At 49.8% G+C, this 15949-nt stretch overlaps 1 protein-coding gene across 1 annotated transcript; it reads left to right on the top strand.

Moving 5' to 3' along the window:
• The first annotated feature begins 8572 nt into the window (after positions 1 to 8572).
• Positions 8573 to 15949, top strand: Atg101 (autophagy related 101). The gene is made up of 4 exons (XM_026398816.2): positions 8573 to 8658; positions 8925 to 9050; positions 12555 to 12873; positions 15248 to 15949. The coding sequence occupies exons 3-4, from the start codon at positions 12622 to 12624 to the stop codon at positions 15650 to 15652; spliced, it is 657 nt and encodes a 218-aa protein (XP_026254601.1). The 5' UTR covers positions 8573 to 8658; positions 8925 to 9050; positions 12555 to 12621; the 3' UTR covers positions 15653 to 15949.

The following is a 15949-nucleotide window of genomic DNA, read 5'->3' as shown; positions in this document are numbered from 1 at the left end:
ACACGCCTCCTTGGCTTCTGGGAACACAGTCTAACCTCAGACCTTTTGAAGCATCCATGTGTGTGTGGCTGGAGTAGAGAAGCCAGTCCCTGAGGGGGTGGCTGTGACCCTCACCAGACGCGAACTTCCAAGCATGTGTCCCTGGCTCCTGAGTGAGCTTTATCAGCAGAACAAGCACCTGCCAAGAGGTATCAGGAAATGCGCCCCTTGGCCTGCCTCTACCTCCTCACTGCTCTCAGAGAATCCCCTTCCTCAACCAAGGTCTGTTTCCCCATCTGTTTGGTAGGGAGGTGAGCCTGGCGTCAGCGCTGTGATTAGGAGCAGAGTTTGCTGGAAAACCTCCCACAACTGTGGCAGGACAGAGTCCCTCTCACTTCAGGTCTCTCTCCATGTGTGAGGACAGGCTATGGCCTGGGAGGGTGGGTGGGAGGGAGGGACAAGGGAGAATCTTGGTCCCTGTAGTTTTCTAAGCTCCATTGTGATAATAGCTATCATGTATAATATCCACTACCAGATGGGTCCTTTTCATGGAATATTTGTTATTTCTAGCCCTCACGATCACCTAGTGAGAAAAGCATGTGTTCCCATCTCACAGGTGGGAACACAGTAGTGTGGTCAAAAGGAAAGACTCTGGAGTTAGACCATCAGGGTTTAAATCTTGGCTCCGGGGCTGGGTGTGTGGCTCAGTGGTAGAGTACTTGCTTAGCAGGCACCTGCACTCGGCCTTGAGTTAGTCCCCAGCACAGCAAAAACAAAAAAACGAAAAAGAATAACAAAAACAATCAATTCTGGTTCCAGCTCTCACAAGCTATAATATTAGGCAAGTTAATTAAAGTTACTTAACTTTTCTGTGCCTCAGTTATTTTTATCTATAAATCAGGGGGGAAAAAAAAAAACCTTTCATAAAGTTGCCATAAAGTGAGTACACTTTAAAGTATTTCCAGTCAGGGATGGTGGTGCACACCCATAATCCCAGCAGTTTGGAAAGCTGAGTGAGGCCCTAAGCAACTTTGTGAGACCAGATCTTAGTATAAAAAATAAAAAAGGCTGGGATGTAGCTCAGTGGTAAAGTGCCCCTGGGTTCAATCCTCAGTACCAAAAAAAAAAAAAAAAAAGTGTTTCAAATTGTGCCTGGCACATGATAAACACCAATAAATATTAGCTGTTGTTTTTTTCCAAAAGAGTAATCTACTTTTGAGAAATGAAATGACTTTCCCAATTTCCCAAGGCAACTTGGGTATACCAGCTTCTTGGCCTTCTAGTTCAGGGCCACGCCAAGGAAAGAACCTCCAAGCTGGGTGTTTTGGTGCACACCTGTAATCCCAGGTACTAGGGAGGCTGAGGCAGGTTTAGCAAGACCCTGTCTCAAAAGTAAAATAAGAGTAAGGATGTAGCTCAGTGGTAGAGTCCCCATTACCACAAAAGAAGCTCCTAGTGATGATGATTCTTTTCTAGGACTATGACATTTGGGGTGTAGGGCGTGTGGGGTGGGTTGGCTGATTCTCTAGTCCCACCCTGCCTCCCCTGCCCTGCCCAGGGCTGGACCCTGGAGGCAGCCCTTTCTTTCTCTCAGCAACTTCAAGACCTGGCCTCCACATCTTGCTAGGGGCGAGGAGGGTGAACAAGGGGGCATTGAGGCTGGTGGGGCCTCACAATGGCCGCTCTGTCCCTGCTGGCCGGGGGCTGGGCCCGTTTCCGATGGGGACAATAGTCAAAAGGCAGTGACGCGACAGGGCCTGGAATCCCGGGCGGGATTTTCCAAGGCCTCAAAGCCTGCTGTTTGTCCTCACATGGAGACCCAGGAAGCCTGCCTCCTTGTCTTCCCCCTCCCCACCCACCCATACTGGGCCCAGTGCCCAGAGGCCTTGACCTCCTCCCCAGCCCTGAGGTGCCACTGTGACTTGGGAAGGATGGTCTGAGGTCTAGGTTCTGAGGGGAGCTCTACACCTTAGGAGCTGTGCCCCATGGCCCTTCCCTGAGGCCTAGGGTAGAAAACACCTCATGACTGCCTCAGCCACAGGCCTTGGTTATGGAGGGAAGTGGTAAAGGTTCACCTCCAGGAGGCAAGAAACTTCTGAAGGCCATAAGCAACCCCACGACAGTCGAACTGTGCTGTCCACATGGTCCACTGTGTTCCAGGCATGTTCAGCTGTTGGACAGCCGCCTCTATGGCTGCAGAGATAAGCCCAAGAGACCTGTCAGAAGTGGGAGGCTGCCACCTGTTAACAGGACAGTGATCAATGAAGGCCTTCACGGCCATGAGGCAGTTGTGTTAGGATGTCAGAGTTCTGTCCTGGTGGAGGGCAATGCTTCGTGCACACGTATGAAGGCTGGTCCTGGGCCTCCCAGGGAGTTTGAGCTTAGAAATCTGGGTGGGCCCCCTTCTCTCCCTCACTAGCCCCTGACTGCAGCAGAGACCCCAGAACCGTTGGATTCCTTGGAGTATGAGGCTGAAGGGGTGAACCTCTGTCCATCCTGCTTCTAGTCCTGTCAGGACCTAACCTTGCAGCCCCACAGCTCGAATAGCAGCTGTTCTGAGCTAGTGCTCAAACTCAGGCTAGGGGCTCTGCCTCCAGCCCTTCTCCACTCTCAGACTCTCAGGTGAAACTCTGCCCGGGTGCTTCCCTGGGCCCAGGCTAGGGGACTGCTGGGTGAAGGCCTGGGCTGGCTAGAGGGACTTAGAAAACTTCAGCCCCTGTGGGGGGTACAGGAAGGAGTCAGGGCCAGGCCAAGTAAAAGCCCTCCTTACTACCCAGTGTTCGCTGCCCCCTCTGAGGGGAGAAGGCCCATTCCAGGGTCCCCAGCTGGACTCAGAAGTGGCCTAAGAGCTGTGGGGCCCTGGAGGCTCTGGCCCAGGCCTCCCACCTGCCACCTCTAGCCCTTTGTGTTCCTCCTCCCCCACCCTCTCACCTCCTGCTGGGCCCTCATCCTGCCAGGCTGGGGGGCCACTTCAGGTCTCTTCAAGGACTGACCCAGGCACTGGCATTGCCCAGCCTCAACTCAGGACCATAAATCAGACTCCGTGTGGCTGCGGGGGCTGGGGGTAGCAGCTGGGCCAGGGAGGGGAGCCTGGCGGGGGGGCCTGTCCTGGTACATGCTGCGTTAGCAGGGAGCAGTGCCCAGTGGCCGGCCAGACAGGCAGGGTGCTGACTGGCGTTGCCCTCCTAGCTTGGGGCCCCCACCAGGGAGCCCAGCCTTGGGGTGACCAAGCAGGAAAACTGGACCCTCATCCCAGGGACCCAGGTAGACAGAGATGCCCCCTGCATGGCATGAAATCAGAGTCAGAAAAAAATCTCCCAGGGGATAAATTCAGACCTGCTCCCAACAGGGCGGATAAATAGCTCTTCCCTTTTGCAAGGATAGTCACACAGAATCCCTTTCCCCAAGAAACAGAGATACACACATGCCTCCCAAAGGAACAGATACTCAGCCCTTGAAGGGAGAAGAGATGATCCCTCACCCCCCCCACCCTCCAGGGACAGATACACAGAAATTAAGCCCAACCCCCACCCCAATTTGGCAAGACAAACACATAGACCTTCCAGGAGAACAAGAAATGCAACTCTTCCCAGCACAGAAGGACAGATCCCCAGCTCTCAGAACAGACAGTAGACACACACCCTGGCTGGTCCAGGACCAGAGGCTGCCTGATGAGGTTGGCAGGTTGGGGCTGGGAGGGGCCTCTTTCTCACGCTCTCTGCCACTTTCTCCACTTTCCCATCTGCCCAGGCATTTCCTCTGCCACGGAGAGTGGGGGCTGGGAGTGACATCCCAGAAAGGGTGGGTGGTAGAGAAGCCCTTGCCTAGGATCCCAGGGGGCAGAGGTTAGAAGGAGACAGCCGGTCCTCCTCACCCCCACGGCCTGCCCTGCATGGAGGGTCAGCAGGCCGGGTGCCGGCTATCCAGGCAGGCTGGCCACCGTCAGGAGCCCCCCGCCTGACGTCAGTCTCACTCATTGTTGTTGCTGAGGCTTGAGTCACTCCCTATGACGCCACTGGGGTCAGCTCTGGAGCGGCTGGGGTGGCCTTCAGGGCCAGCTTCGGGCCTCAGCTCTCCTCTGGGCACATCCCAGGATGAGGTGGGGCCATCCGAGGCCGCACTCACCAGGCAACGCCAGCTGCCTATCCCAAGGTCTTGGGTTGGCCTTCAAGGTCCCTCCGCAGGCCTCTGCAGCAGGCATGGCTAAGAGCCCTGCTCAGTGGCCTGTCTAGCCAGCCGGGGGCCCAGGCTCTGACTGAGAAGTTGGCTCCCTCTCTTCTTGCCTTTCCTGCCTCAGAACCCCATGTCTCCCTCAGCCCTCAGCAAGATCTCCCCTCCAGCCTGGCTTTTCTCTTTCTCCAGAAGGACTTCCCAGATTAACCCCCTGCAGCTCCACTTTTTCCTGGAACCACCAACCCCCCTTCTCTGCCTTTCTCTTCAGGTTGCCATCCTGTGTTCTCTGCAGTTGTCTTGGTTTTCTTTTGGTGCCTGGTTGCTTCCTAACTTGCAGAGAGCAGGGCTTGGGACTCCTTCACTCCAACTATGCCATTTTCTCTTTCAGGTCACTGGTACCTCTGGGATGACACTAGCGATCCCCATAGAACCTGCTACCATTTTTCTCCCTACTTGTTAGCTTTTCTTGCCCAGTTGTACCTCCTGCTCCATCTCTTCTTTGTAAGACTAGGAGCTCTCAGAGGGCAAGAATTGTGACTTGTTAGTCGGCACAGTGGTGCACACCTGTAATCCTAGCAGCTTGGGAGACTGAGGCAGGAGGATTGTGAGTTCAAAGCCAGCTTTAGCAATTTAGTGAGGCCCTAAACAACTTAGCAAGATCATGTTTCTAAATAAAAAGGGCTGGGGATGTGGCTCAGTGGCTAAGCGCCCTTGGGTTCGATTGCTGGTACAGGAAAAAAAAACAACATTGTGACTTGTTCCCTTTGGCATGTGGACAGTTACATACATGAGGCATGAATGAATGAATGAACAATTACACCTCAATCCTTACAGGTAAAGGTGTAGGAAGGGAGAATTCATGCTATGCCATCCCACTTTTTTGGTTAAGATCCCTTCCCTACTGGATTACTCAAATGACTATGGGACTGTAGATCTGAGTTGCATTGAGAATTTCCCTGGAAGAATTCAGGGTGGTAAGAGGAGGCCAAGCTAACTGGGAGATCAGAGAGGTGAGGGGACTTAGCCTCACCCTAGGGCAGGAAAGAAGGCTTCATGGGAGGATGAGTTTTGGTGTAGGGACAAGAGTGGTAAAGGCTGGTGGAATGAGGAAAGAGCAGCTGTGTGGCCTTGATGAGTGTATTAGTCAGGGTTTAGAGACACAGAACCAATAGGACACATGGACACACCACAGACACACACCAGAGTGGGGAGATAGAGGGATTTATTATAAGGAATTAGTTCATGCTGTTATGGAGGCTGATGAGTTCCAAGATCTAAAGTCAGCAACTGGAGAGCCAGCAGAGCTGAGGTAGTTTCAGTTTTAATGCCATCCGTTTCGAGACCCAGGTAGAGCCAGAAAGGACTGATGTCCCAGCCCGAAAGCAGTTAAGCAGGAGTTTTCTTTATGCACGGGAAGAGTGGAGGGTTTGTTCTATCTGGGCTTAGTCTGATTGGATGAGGTGGAGGCCACTTTCTTTACTCCGTCTGCCAATTCAAATGTTATCTCATAAGAAACACCCAGAATAATGTGTGACCAAATTGTGTGTTCCTGTCGCAGTCACATTGACACAAAAAAATTAATCCTTGCAGCAAACTACTGTATATCACTGAGCTCCAGTTTCATTATCTATAAACGGGGATTGGGGGTAGAATTGCATTTTTTTTTTTTTTTGGTACCGGGGATTGAACCCAGGGAGCTTACGCTGAGATACATCCCCAGCCCTTTTTATTTTTTATTTTGAGACAGAGTCTCACTAAGTTGCTTAGGGTCTTGCTAACTTGCTGAGACTGAACTTGTGATCTTCCTGCCACAGCCTCCCGAGTCCCCAGGATTGCAGGCGTGTGCTACTGCACCTGACTATCTGTCTTGAAAGGTTTGGAGAAATCCACACAGTTGTGCCTATGTTATGCTGTCGTGATGCCTAATAGGGCTCCATGATGATGATGATGATGATGATGTCAGTATACTGGTAGCAAAGGCCTTGAGATGGTGTGTGTGCGTGGGGTAGATGGAGGTCAGTTATCGCCATCTCTATTTGAGCTGGGGACCTACTCTGGGTTCACAAAATCTGATTATTCCAATGATTTAAGAAAATGGTGAAGAAAGCATGCAAACACACAGAAGTACCTTTTCAAAATCCGGGGATGGCTCTGTGACCTTAGGGGTCCATGGAAAGAGAGACAGCCACAGGAATTCTTTATTCTTATATAGGGGACACGCAAGGGGAGGTACCATGGAACATTCTATCCCAAAAAAGACAAAGCGGTAGGATTACAAAGGAGCAGGTGAGTGTAACTCAACCCCACAGGGTGATGCCCATGCCTGGAGCCACACCTCCAATGTATTGCAGGGTGCAATAACTGTTCAGCACCCCTTTACTCAAACTTAAAGGTATATACATAGCTCATGTCCAGAGCGGCTCCCGACAGTCAGTCACTCCCCTCATTCACTGGCAGGCTCTGGAAGTTAGGCCCTTGTTCCACCCCCACATCAGGGCTGGTTCCAACCCTCCTGGGTCCCCCCACTCCTTCACCTTTCTCAAGTGTTCTGTCCTGTCAACATTCTCTACTGATGACCTGTGGTTTTGTGCAGGCTCTGGAAGAGATTGTTGGTCTTGTAGGGCAGGCAACCTTTTTCTTTCCCCAGGTTCTAGGAAGACTCCCAGACTGCCCAGGGAGTCACCCACACCTGGGATGTAGGCAAGGGCTGAACAAAAGCAGAATCATGGTGAAGAAGAAAAGGAAATATTGAACAGAGGAGAGGAAAAGAGGGAGTCAGAGACACAGGCAGGAGTAGAGCATCTAGGTTTGGAAGAACAGGTGGGAAGGGGAGCCTAAAGGGTAGGGTAAGTGACAGTAGTGTGTTGAAGCTGATACTGGCTCTCAGGAGCCTACACTATCCCTGCTGATCAAGAGCTAATTATTCATTCATTCCAGACTCTGAATTCAGTGATGTCCTGTAACTTAAAGTTGTCTTGGTAGGAAACTGGAAAAAATGCTACAAATCAAGGCAGTTACATACCAGAGAGTCAAGTTAGACATTTACCAGTGCACTACTGGTGGTGGTAGTGGGGTGTATTGGAGAAATGTAGGGCACCAAGAGGGTCCTGCTGGAGAAAGCTCTGAGGTGGTAAAGAGCACTGGATTTGTACTTCTTGATCTGCCACTTACAGAGTGACCTTGGTCAAGTTGCTTAACCACTCCCAGAATTAATTCCTTATCTATATAGATTGATAGGTATCAGGTGAGAATCATGACTTTTTTTTTTCTTTCTTAATTATATAGGGACTTGTGAGGTTGCCCAGGCTGGCCTCCTTCCTCATTCTCCTAAGTGGCTGAGATTACAGGCGTGTGCCTCTGTGCATGGCTTAGAATCATGTCGTTTTCTTGCCACTCAATAAATGTTATCTATAACTGTTTGAGGTGATAAAATGTGTTAGGAAAAAGAGCACCTTAATCCTCAAGAAAACTCAGGAGTGCCCCCTGTTGGAGGTGAGGGCCTGACAGATTCTCCTGGTATTAACCGAGCAGCTGACACTCTGACTTGAGTTGATAATCTACATACAGAAGGGAACATGTTCCCAGGCAGTTACACAGCACTAAAAATGCACTCATGTTCATAGAACACTTTATAGGTCACAAAAGTCTTCCATATGAGTTATCCCTTGTGGTCATCATGGCAGTTCTCTGCTTATAGAGGGAATCAGAAAGAATGAGTGATAACAGAAAAGCAGCGGCAGAATTACGAGCCTTACAAGAACTGTCACCAGATCGCTCACGGTAGAGCGCCAGGTAGAGCTGCTGTAGAGTAACCTCAGATCCTTTCTCCAGCATCTTTGTGCGGACTGAGGACGAGAGATCTTGCCTATTATGCAAGCCAGACAAGCTCAAGTTTTGCCATTAACTTGGCGTCATGCGTCACACTGAAGTGCGCTCATCTTTAGGACCTCTCTTTATTTAGACAGTATGCCTCTGATTTTATGGAAATGAATGCTCTTAGCCCGGAGTTCAAAATCTGTGATCGGTTTCTGTCCTAGGGGCCCGCTCAACGCCGTGGATTCCTCTCGGCCAAGGGAGGCAGCGCAGAGCCCATCAGGCCCTCCTTCCCTGTCATCTCTATGGCGGAAATAGGTTATTCCTACAGAAACAACATTCTCGCTGGTGGAGTGAATGGACTCGTCCAAATGAGGGGGGATCTTCTTACTATCAAATTTTAAGGTTCAAGGAATAGTAAAAGAAGGGAAGCATCCAAGTTACAGGGAAGCATATGAATATGTGTGCACGATCCTGTGAGTTTCCAAATGCCCTGGGCAGCTACAGTGGTGTCGGGGCTCGGCTGAGCCGGGCCGCTCCCCGGCGGCCCCAGGTGGCACCCTCCAGTACACCCTTCGGGGGCGGGGCGAGGCGAGGGCTTCCGGTCCCGGCGCCGTTCTTGTCTAGGTGGTCTGGCGCCGGCGGGGGGGTGACGTCGCTAGCTCTGCGGGTCTCGGATCCGAGTTAAACGAGGTAGGTGACCGTCCTAACAACCCGTCACCTGTCCTGTGCGAGTGCGGGTGCTCCCCGGGATGGCGGGCATGAGGACGCGCCCCGAATCTCGGGGGTGGGTACGAGGGGCGCCGCCCCCAAGACGTGCGAGGAGTCAGCTCTTGCCTGGGTCCCGCGACTGTGGAAGTTCGCCGGCAACTTCGGCGGGAGAACGCGACCCTGGCGGATTTCCTGCCTGCGTCCCACCCGAGTTGCGGAGCCGAACAACCTTCTCTTTTTGCTTCTAGTCTGTCTCACGGGTCAGCGCCCTCGAGGAGGTTGGAGAGCGTCGCTGCGGAGGTGATGTCCGAGCAGGAGGAGGAGGAAGGGCGATCCGAACCCCAGTAACCCGCGCTCAGGCTTTGACGCATAAGGTGGGGAAGGTGGTGTTCTAGGCTGTAGCCACTTGAGAAGGCATCCGTCAGTCTTTGTCCCTTGGGGCGACCAGAGGGCCAGATTTCCCAGGCCCTGCTCTGGGGAACGTGCCTACTCTTCACGGCGGTGGTGGTGGGAGCATGGATAACCCAATGCAGCTGCTGTGGGAGGAAGGCTGGGGTAGGTCAGGACCGACTTGCTTAGAGTGGGTCTTAGGATAGCACCGAGATTGAGGGACGAGCCTGAGCTTGGGGCCAGAGTATGGAGTTGTATGGCATGTATGAAAGTTTATGGGGGACCCAAGAGGGGGAAGTTGTGAAAGAAAGTGGGCTGGACTAGAGGTGATAAACTACAGGAAGGAGTTAAAACTAGAGGACAGAAATGGGCAAAATAACTCATCTTATCCTGGATCTCAGAGAAACAAATCCTGCAACCCTTATCCTTGGAGGGACCTGGAATTCCTGGGTCAGGATGTGTTGAGCAGTTATTTTGTATTAGGTATCGGGAACTAAGTTTATTTTGTTGAAAAGTTTATAGTCTGTCCTCCAGGAACTGTCTGGAGGGAGAAGTGAAAATAGCACCTGATAATACAGGTAGGTTCTGGAAGTGAGAGACTGAGCCAGCCTGATCTCTGAGCATTCCACCCAGATTGCTGCCTTGCATCCACTACCGAGCACCACTGTTTAAGAGGGGTAGAGACAATGGAAATGCAGTGGAGAGCTGCTAGGACCCCAAGGAGTCTTTTAAGATGTGGTGTTGAGGGGCTGGGGTTGTGGCTCAATGGTAGAGTGCTTGCCTAGCATGTGTGAGGCACTGGGTTCAATTCTCTGCACCACATGCAAATAAGTGAATAAAATAAAGATCCATGAACATCTAATAAAAAAATAAATTAAAAAAGTTACACTGTTAAGAAAAGATGTGTTGAGCAGGCATGTTTATGGGGACTAAGGACCTTTAATTTGTTAGAAGGGGTGAGGTGGTTGGATAGAGAGCTGCCTCTAAATTTCTGACAAGCTTACTTGTGAAAAGGTACTTGTGGCTTCAGATATGAAAGCTAAAACCAGGTGGTTTTATGCTGTAATCCCAGCCACTTGGGAGGCTAAGACCGGAGGATCATAAACTCAAGGCCAGCCTGGGTGACTTAGCAAGACCCTGTCTCAAAATAAAAAATAAAAAGGGGTGGGGATGTAGCTTAATAGTAAAGTGCCCCTGGGTTCAACCCCCTGTACGAAAAATAAATAAAATTAGTGGTTTGAAGCACAAGATACAGATGCCTTCAGGGGCAGGAATAACTGACTTGCACTGTCTAAAGTTGAAATGAGGTACAGTGAGAGGTATTGGGCGGTTTGCAGGTTGGACACACAGCTAAGATACTGAGTGTTCCCTCTCCTTCTGGGCTCATATTTGGTTACTTACTAAGTTCTGGTTCTCAAGTCTGTTCTCTCCCTCCTCTCCCCCTGCCAGTGCTGTAACAGCCTTACATCATCTCTAGTCAATAACAATATAATAATGAATGACAGCAGCTAATGCTTAGTGAATGTTTATTACTTGCCAGGTACTGCCATAAGTGGTTTACACAGGCTAACTCATTCAGTTCTTGAGACTGTCCTTTAAAGGTAGCTGTTACTACAATCTCCTTTTTATAGATGGGGAAGCAAGCACATAGGTGTTAAACAGCTTGCCCAGGATCACTCGGGAATGGTGGCAGAACTAGGGTTCCAGTCCAGGCTGTCTGGCTCTTGAGTCATTGTTTTTAACCAGTAATACATGCTTTGTCCATACATGTGTTGTCCATGTATTGCCTTAACCTTTCCTTGCTCTAATTCCTGTGGTATTGCAGGACATCCTGGCAGGGAGGACATGGCAGAGCAAAGCTGTTCCCCTTATTGGTGATCAGGAAGCAAAAAAAGAAGGGACCCAAGGTCCCCTTTAGTGGCACACCTCCATTGATGTAATTTCTGTCCACAAGGCTCTAACTCTTAAAAGTTTCACTGCTTACTACTGCCATAGGTTGGCGACAAAGCCTTCAACACATGGCCTTTGGTGGACATTTAAGATCCATACTATGGAACAGAGCAAGATGTTGGAGAGGCTAAGGCAGGAGGATTGCTTCAGATCAGGAGTTCAGGGCCAACCTGGGCAATGTAGTAAGACCCTGTTTCTTTAAAAAAACAAAAAACACAAAACCGTATGGGAGAACTGGGATTCAAACCCTGGACTGTTGGATATGAAAACTCCACAGTCTGCTGTTCACTGCCCCATACCTAATGCCTCTGTAACGGCCACTGTTGTAGTGACTTTAGATCGTTTCCCCGCCTAACCTTTATGCCTTAAATCCACTCTTTACTCTGGAGTTTAGATGGCTCTGGAAATGTGTGAGATTTGGTGTATATATGAGTATGTTATTCAGATTTTGACTTCTTAGAGCAGACTGTGACCACAAAATAGTTAAGAACCATTCTTGGGCTGGGGATGTGGCTCAAGCGGTAACGCGCTTGCCTGGCATGCGCGGGGCCCTGGGTTCGATCCTCAGCACCACATAAAAATAAAATAAAGATGTTGTGTCCACCGAAAAACTGAAAAAAAAAAAAAAAAGAACCATTCTTTGCCCTTTTGTTAGAGTTAACTTCCCCCCTCTGCCCCCACCCCTCTCTGTCTCTCTAGAGTGAACCTAGGACCTCACACCTAATAGGCTCATGCTTTATCTCTGAGCTACATCTTCAGCCCTTTTTAGACAGAGTCTTGCTAAGTTGCTGAGGTTGGCTTTGAACTTGGAATCCTTGGCCTTAACCTCCTGAGTAGCTGGGATTATAGTTGTGCGCCGTTGTGCCCAGATTTTGGTCCTGGGGCTTAAACCCAGGGTTACATAACCACTGAGCCATATCCCCAGCCCTTTTTATACTTTATTTAGAGGCAGGGTCTTGCTAAGTTACTTAGGGCCTTGCTAAATTGCTGAGACTGGCTTTGAACTCCCGATCCTCCTGCCCCAGCTTCCCAAGCCACTGGGATCACAGGCATGGGCCACTGTGCCCAGGCCCAGGTCTAATTTTCTGATGTACAGATTTGATCTTAGTACAGGAATGTGTTGATTCTTTACTGCCATCAGGATACTCCAAGCACCTTCACCTGTTCATTTAAGATCCCAGGAAGTCAGACTCTGTAGTTTTCTTACTCCCATCTCATCCTCTCATGGCAGTGGGAATATTTACCATTCTTTTTCTTTTGTGTGCTCTCAACTCCTAATGGAAGTGCTGTGCTTGCCTTTGGGTGGTCAGTGCCTGACAGGTATCGCACGGTGAGCCTTTGCTACATGCTGCACCAAATATTGTAAAGGAAAAACAAGCCTCAACTGGGTGTTTGGACAGGTAACCTTGGAAGCTCTCTGATCCCGAGGGCCTGTGAATTTCTGGTAGTAGGTGCTTCCAAAGTAGAGGCAGGGGCTGAGCCAAGCCAATGTGGATGGTTTAGAAGGTGTCAGCATTCTGACCGGGCTCTTCTTGCAGGGTTGTCCTTGAGTAGAGTGAAGCTCCCTGTCTTGGTCCTTGTCACCTGCCCTGGTGTGGCTCCAGGATGAACTGTCGTTCGGAGGTGCTGGAGGTGTCAGTGGAGGGGCGGCAGGTGGAGGAGGCCATGCTGGCTGTGCTGCACACGGTGCTCCTGCACCGCAGCACAGGCAAGTTCCACTACAAGAAGGAGGGCACCTACTCCATCGGCACCGTGGGCACCCAGGATGTGGACTGTGATTTCATCGACTTCACCTATGTTCGAGTCTCCTCTGAGGAGCTGGACCGCGCCTTGCGCAAGGTTGTCGGGGAATTCAAGGTAGGAGTGTGACACAGTCTGTGACAGGTAGGCCTGGAATGCTCGTCCACCCTGGTGTGCTGTTGGATCAGCTTCTCCTTCCTGAGAGTGTGAATTAGACTCCCAGGCTCTAAGGAACGGGTGTTGAGAGCTCCTCTCGGAGTCTGGATGTTGTGGGAGTGGGATGCGGGTACAAATCCTCAGGGAAGAAGGGAGAGCAGGAAGCTCAGTGAGTGGCTATATCAAACTTGTAAATATCAAGAGGAAATTTTTCTTCTTCTTTTTTTGAGGACTGTAGGACCATACACTGTAGTGGTTGCCTAGGGTCTGATGGAGCCGTGGCTCGTGATCTTGTGCCCAGCAAGACTGCAGCACCTCCCAGGCCATAGCATTAAAAAAGCCCCTTCCCCTCATCTCTGCAAGCCCAGAAAGGGCAAGTTCATGAGGTTTCCTAGTCCTTTTTCAAGAGTAGCAACCTATTCATCTATCTGTTCTCCAGATGTCTCTGAGAGGCACTCAGAGCAGGGTGGATAAGAGCATGGATTCTGGACCCAGACTAACCACCCAAATCCAGCCTAGGGAACGTGACTCCACTGTATGTGAAATTGGGTGTATGTACTCCAAGGATTAAATGAGTCAGCTGTGTCCAGTGTTTGGAACAGAGCCCAGCACACAATGTGCATTGTAGAATTCTGTGCCATTGTTACCATCAGTCAAGGTCATGTGACCTTGGTTTTTCCATGGGGGAGAGACTGTTCCCTGAGGGGTAGTTCAGAATTTGTGGCATTCTTTTTCTCTGGATTGTCACTAACTCAGTTTGAAATGTGCTTCAGTGTCCTAGCTGGGATGAGTTTGGGGCTACTCACACCCATGGGGTGGGATAGGCAGAATTATTGAACTAGTTTTTCCATTTGTTTCTCAGAGAATTAGCCAGGTTTGGCCTGTCCTTCAGCTTCCCTTCTTCATTCTGTTTCTTGGCTTCCTTCTTTCTATGTAAGGACCCTGTGTGGGGAATAATATGAAGGATAGGGACCAAAGAGATGGGAGTTGTGGAAGGCGAAGGCCCTGAATATGAAGATGGAAGAGGGATTTGGGGTTGAGGATGTAACTTGGTGGTAGAGTACTTACCTAGCCAGCACAGGACCTGGGTTCAATCCCCAGCACTGAAAAAGAGAAAAAGGTGGGGAAAAGGATTTTGCAGTTGAATAGTCTGGATTCATACCCTGGTGCAGCTATTTATAGGCATGTGACTTTGGCAAATTACTTTCCTCCTCTGAACCTCGTTTTGCTTCAGTAAAATGAAGGTAATGTACCTACTTCATGGAGTTGTTGAAAAGATTCATTAAATTGTTTATTTAAATTTCCTGCAGATCAGAGTGATTTCTACAACATCAGTTCTCCATGCCCCTGCCTTGTACTAGGGATTAAAGACAGGAGTGCTCTACCATGCTTTTTTTTTTTTTTTTTTTTTTTTAATATTTATTTTTTAGTTGTAGGTGGAACACAGTACCTTTATTTTATTTTTATGTGGTGCTGAGGATCAAACCCTGTGCCTCATGCATGCTAGGTGAGTGCTGTACCTCTGAGCCACAACCCCAGCCCTACCATCCCTTTTTTAAAAAATTTCATTTTGAGTCAGGGACTCACTAAGTTGCCAAGGCTGACCTTGAATTTGGATCATTCTGCCTCAATTTCCCAAATATCTGGGATTATAGATGTGTGCTATTGTGCTGGCTTTCTATAACATCAATTATTTTTTCTTCTTTTATTTTATGATGACTGGGAATTAAATCCATGAATGCTCTTGTCATTGAGCTATAGCCCCACCCCTATTTATTTTTTATTTTCAGACAGGGTCTCACTAAGTTACCTGGGCTGGCCTCAAACTTGTAATCTTTCTGCCTCAGCCTCTCATATACCACTACACCAGGTTATAACATCAATTCTTTTTTTGGTGCTGAGGATTGAACCCAGGGGCACTTTACCACTGAGTGACATCCCCAGCCCTTTTAATTTTTTGAGACAGGGTGTTGCTGAGATGCTTGGGGGCTTTGCTAAACTGCTTAGGTTGCCTTCGACCTTGGAATCCTCCTGCCTCTGTCTCCCAAGTGGCTGGGGTTATAGGCATGTGTCACTGTGCCTGACATAACATGAATTGTTAACAAAGCCAGAGGTGTTGGGTTAGGAGATAGGCATTAGTTTGCTTGAACCACTTATTTGCAGGCTGGTTGTGTTACTCTCATGTGAATCCTTTATTATCTGGGTCTCACTCCCTGTCATTTCTAAAGGATGAATAGAGCTAGGATTGTGTAATTCCTGGGACTTAGGAGCAAGTCCCTCCAGGGAAAGAACTCCTCAGAGACTTTGGCTTGCTCATCTCTTCCCTTTTTCCCAGGATGCACTGAGAAACTCAGGTGGTGATGGGCTGGGGCAGATGTCCTTGGAGTTCTATCAGAAGAAGAAGTCTCGCTGGCCTTTCTCAGATGAGTGCATTCCTTGGGAAGTGTGGACTGTGAAGGTGCACGTGGTAGCCCTGGCCACAGAGCAGGAGCGACAAATCTGCCGGGAGAAGGTGGGTGAGAAGCTCTGTGAGAAGATCATCAACATTGTGGAGGTGATGAACCGGCATGAGTACCTGCCCAAGATGCCCACCCAGTCGGAAGTGGACAACGTGTTTGACACAGGCTTGCGGGACGTGCAGCCCTACCTCTACAAGATCTCCTTTCAGATCACTGATGCCCTGGGCACCTCAGTCACCACCACCATGCGTAGGCTTATTAAAGACACCCTTGCCCTGTAGACTTCGCTGAAGCCTTGAGAGCTTCCTCAGGGTTCCCAGACCTTGGCTTCTGGGCATTGTACTGTCAGGTCTTTGGACTCTGGAACCTGCTCTGGGTCCTGGTGAGACTTGGATGGGACAGACTCCGGCTCCCTTGTTTTGTGGTTGCCAGCCTCTGGTCATCCCTGTGACCTTTGCTGGTGGTCAGGTCCTGCCTACAGTCTCCAACCCTTGTTCCCCTTTCTTCTCTACTGTACAGAAGAGCCTTCATAAGGATGATGAATAAAATTGAGATGTGAGTTTAGGTTCAGCCATCAC

This window comes from Urocitellus parryii, chromosome 5 (genome assembly GCF_045843805.1).
Source record: "Urocitellus parryii isolate mUroPar1 chromosome 5, mUroPar1.hap1, whole genome shotgun sequence".
Lineage (NCBI taxonomy): Eukaryota > Metazoa > Chordata > Mammalia > Rodentia > Sciuridae > Urocitellus > Urocitellus parryii.
The sequence above is the reverse complement of the archived record's forward strand: the minus strand, read 5'-3'. Positions and strand labels throughout refer to the sequence as shown.

Excerpts from the sequence above, each read along its gene's own strand:
- Atg101 (XM_026398816.2), top strand. The coding sequence starts at position 12,622 with ATGAACTGTCGTTCGGAGGTGCTGGAGGTGTCAGTGGAGGGGCGGCAG. Across the intron at positions 12,874-15,247 it reads AGGTTGTCGGGGAATTCAAG|GATGCACTGAGAAACTCAGG; the intron begins GTAGGAGTGTGA and ends CCTTTTTCCCAG.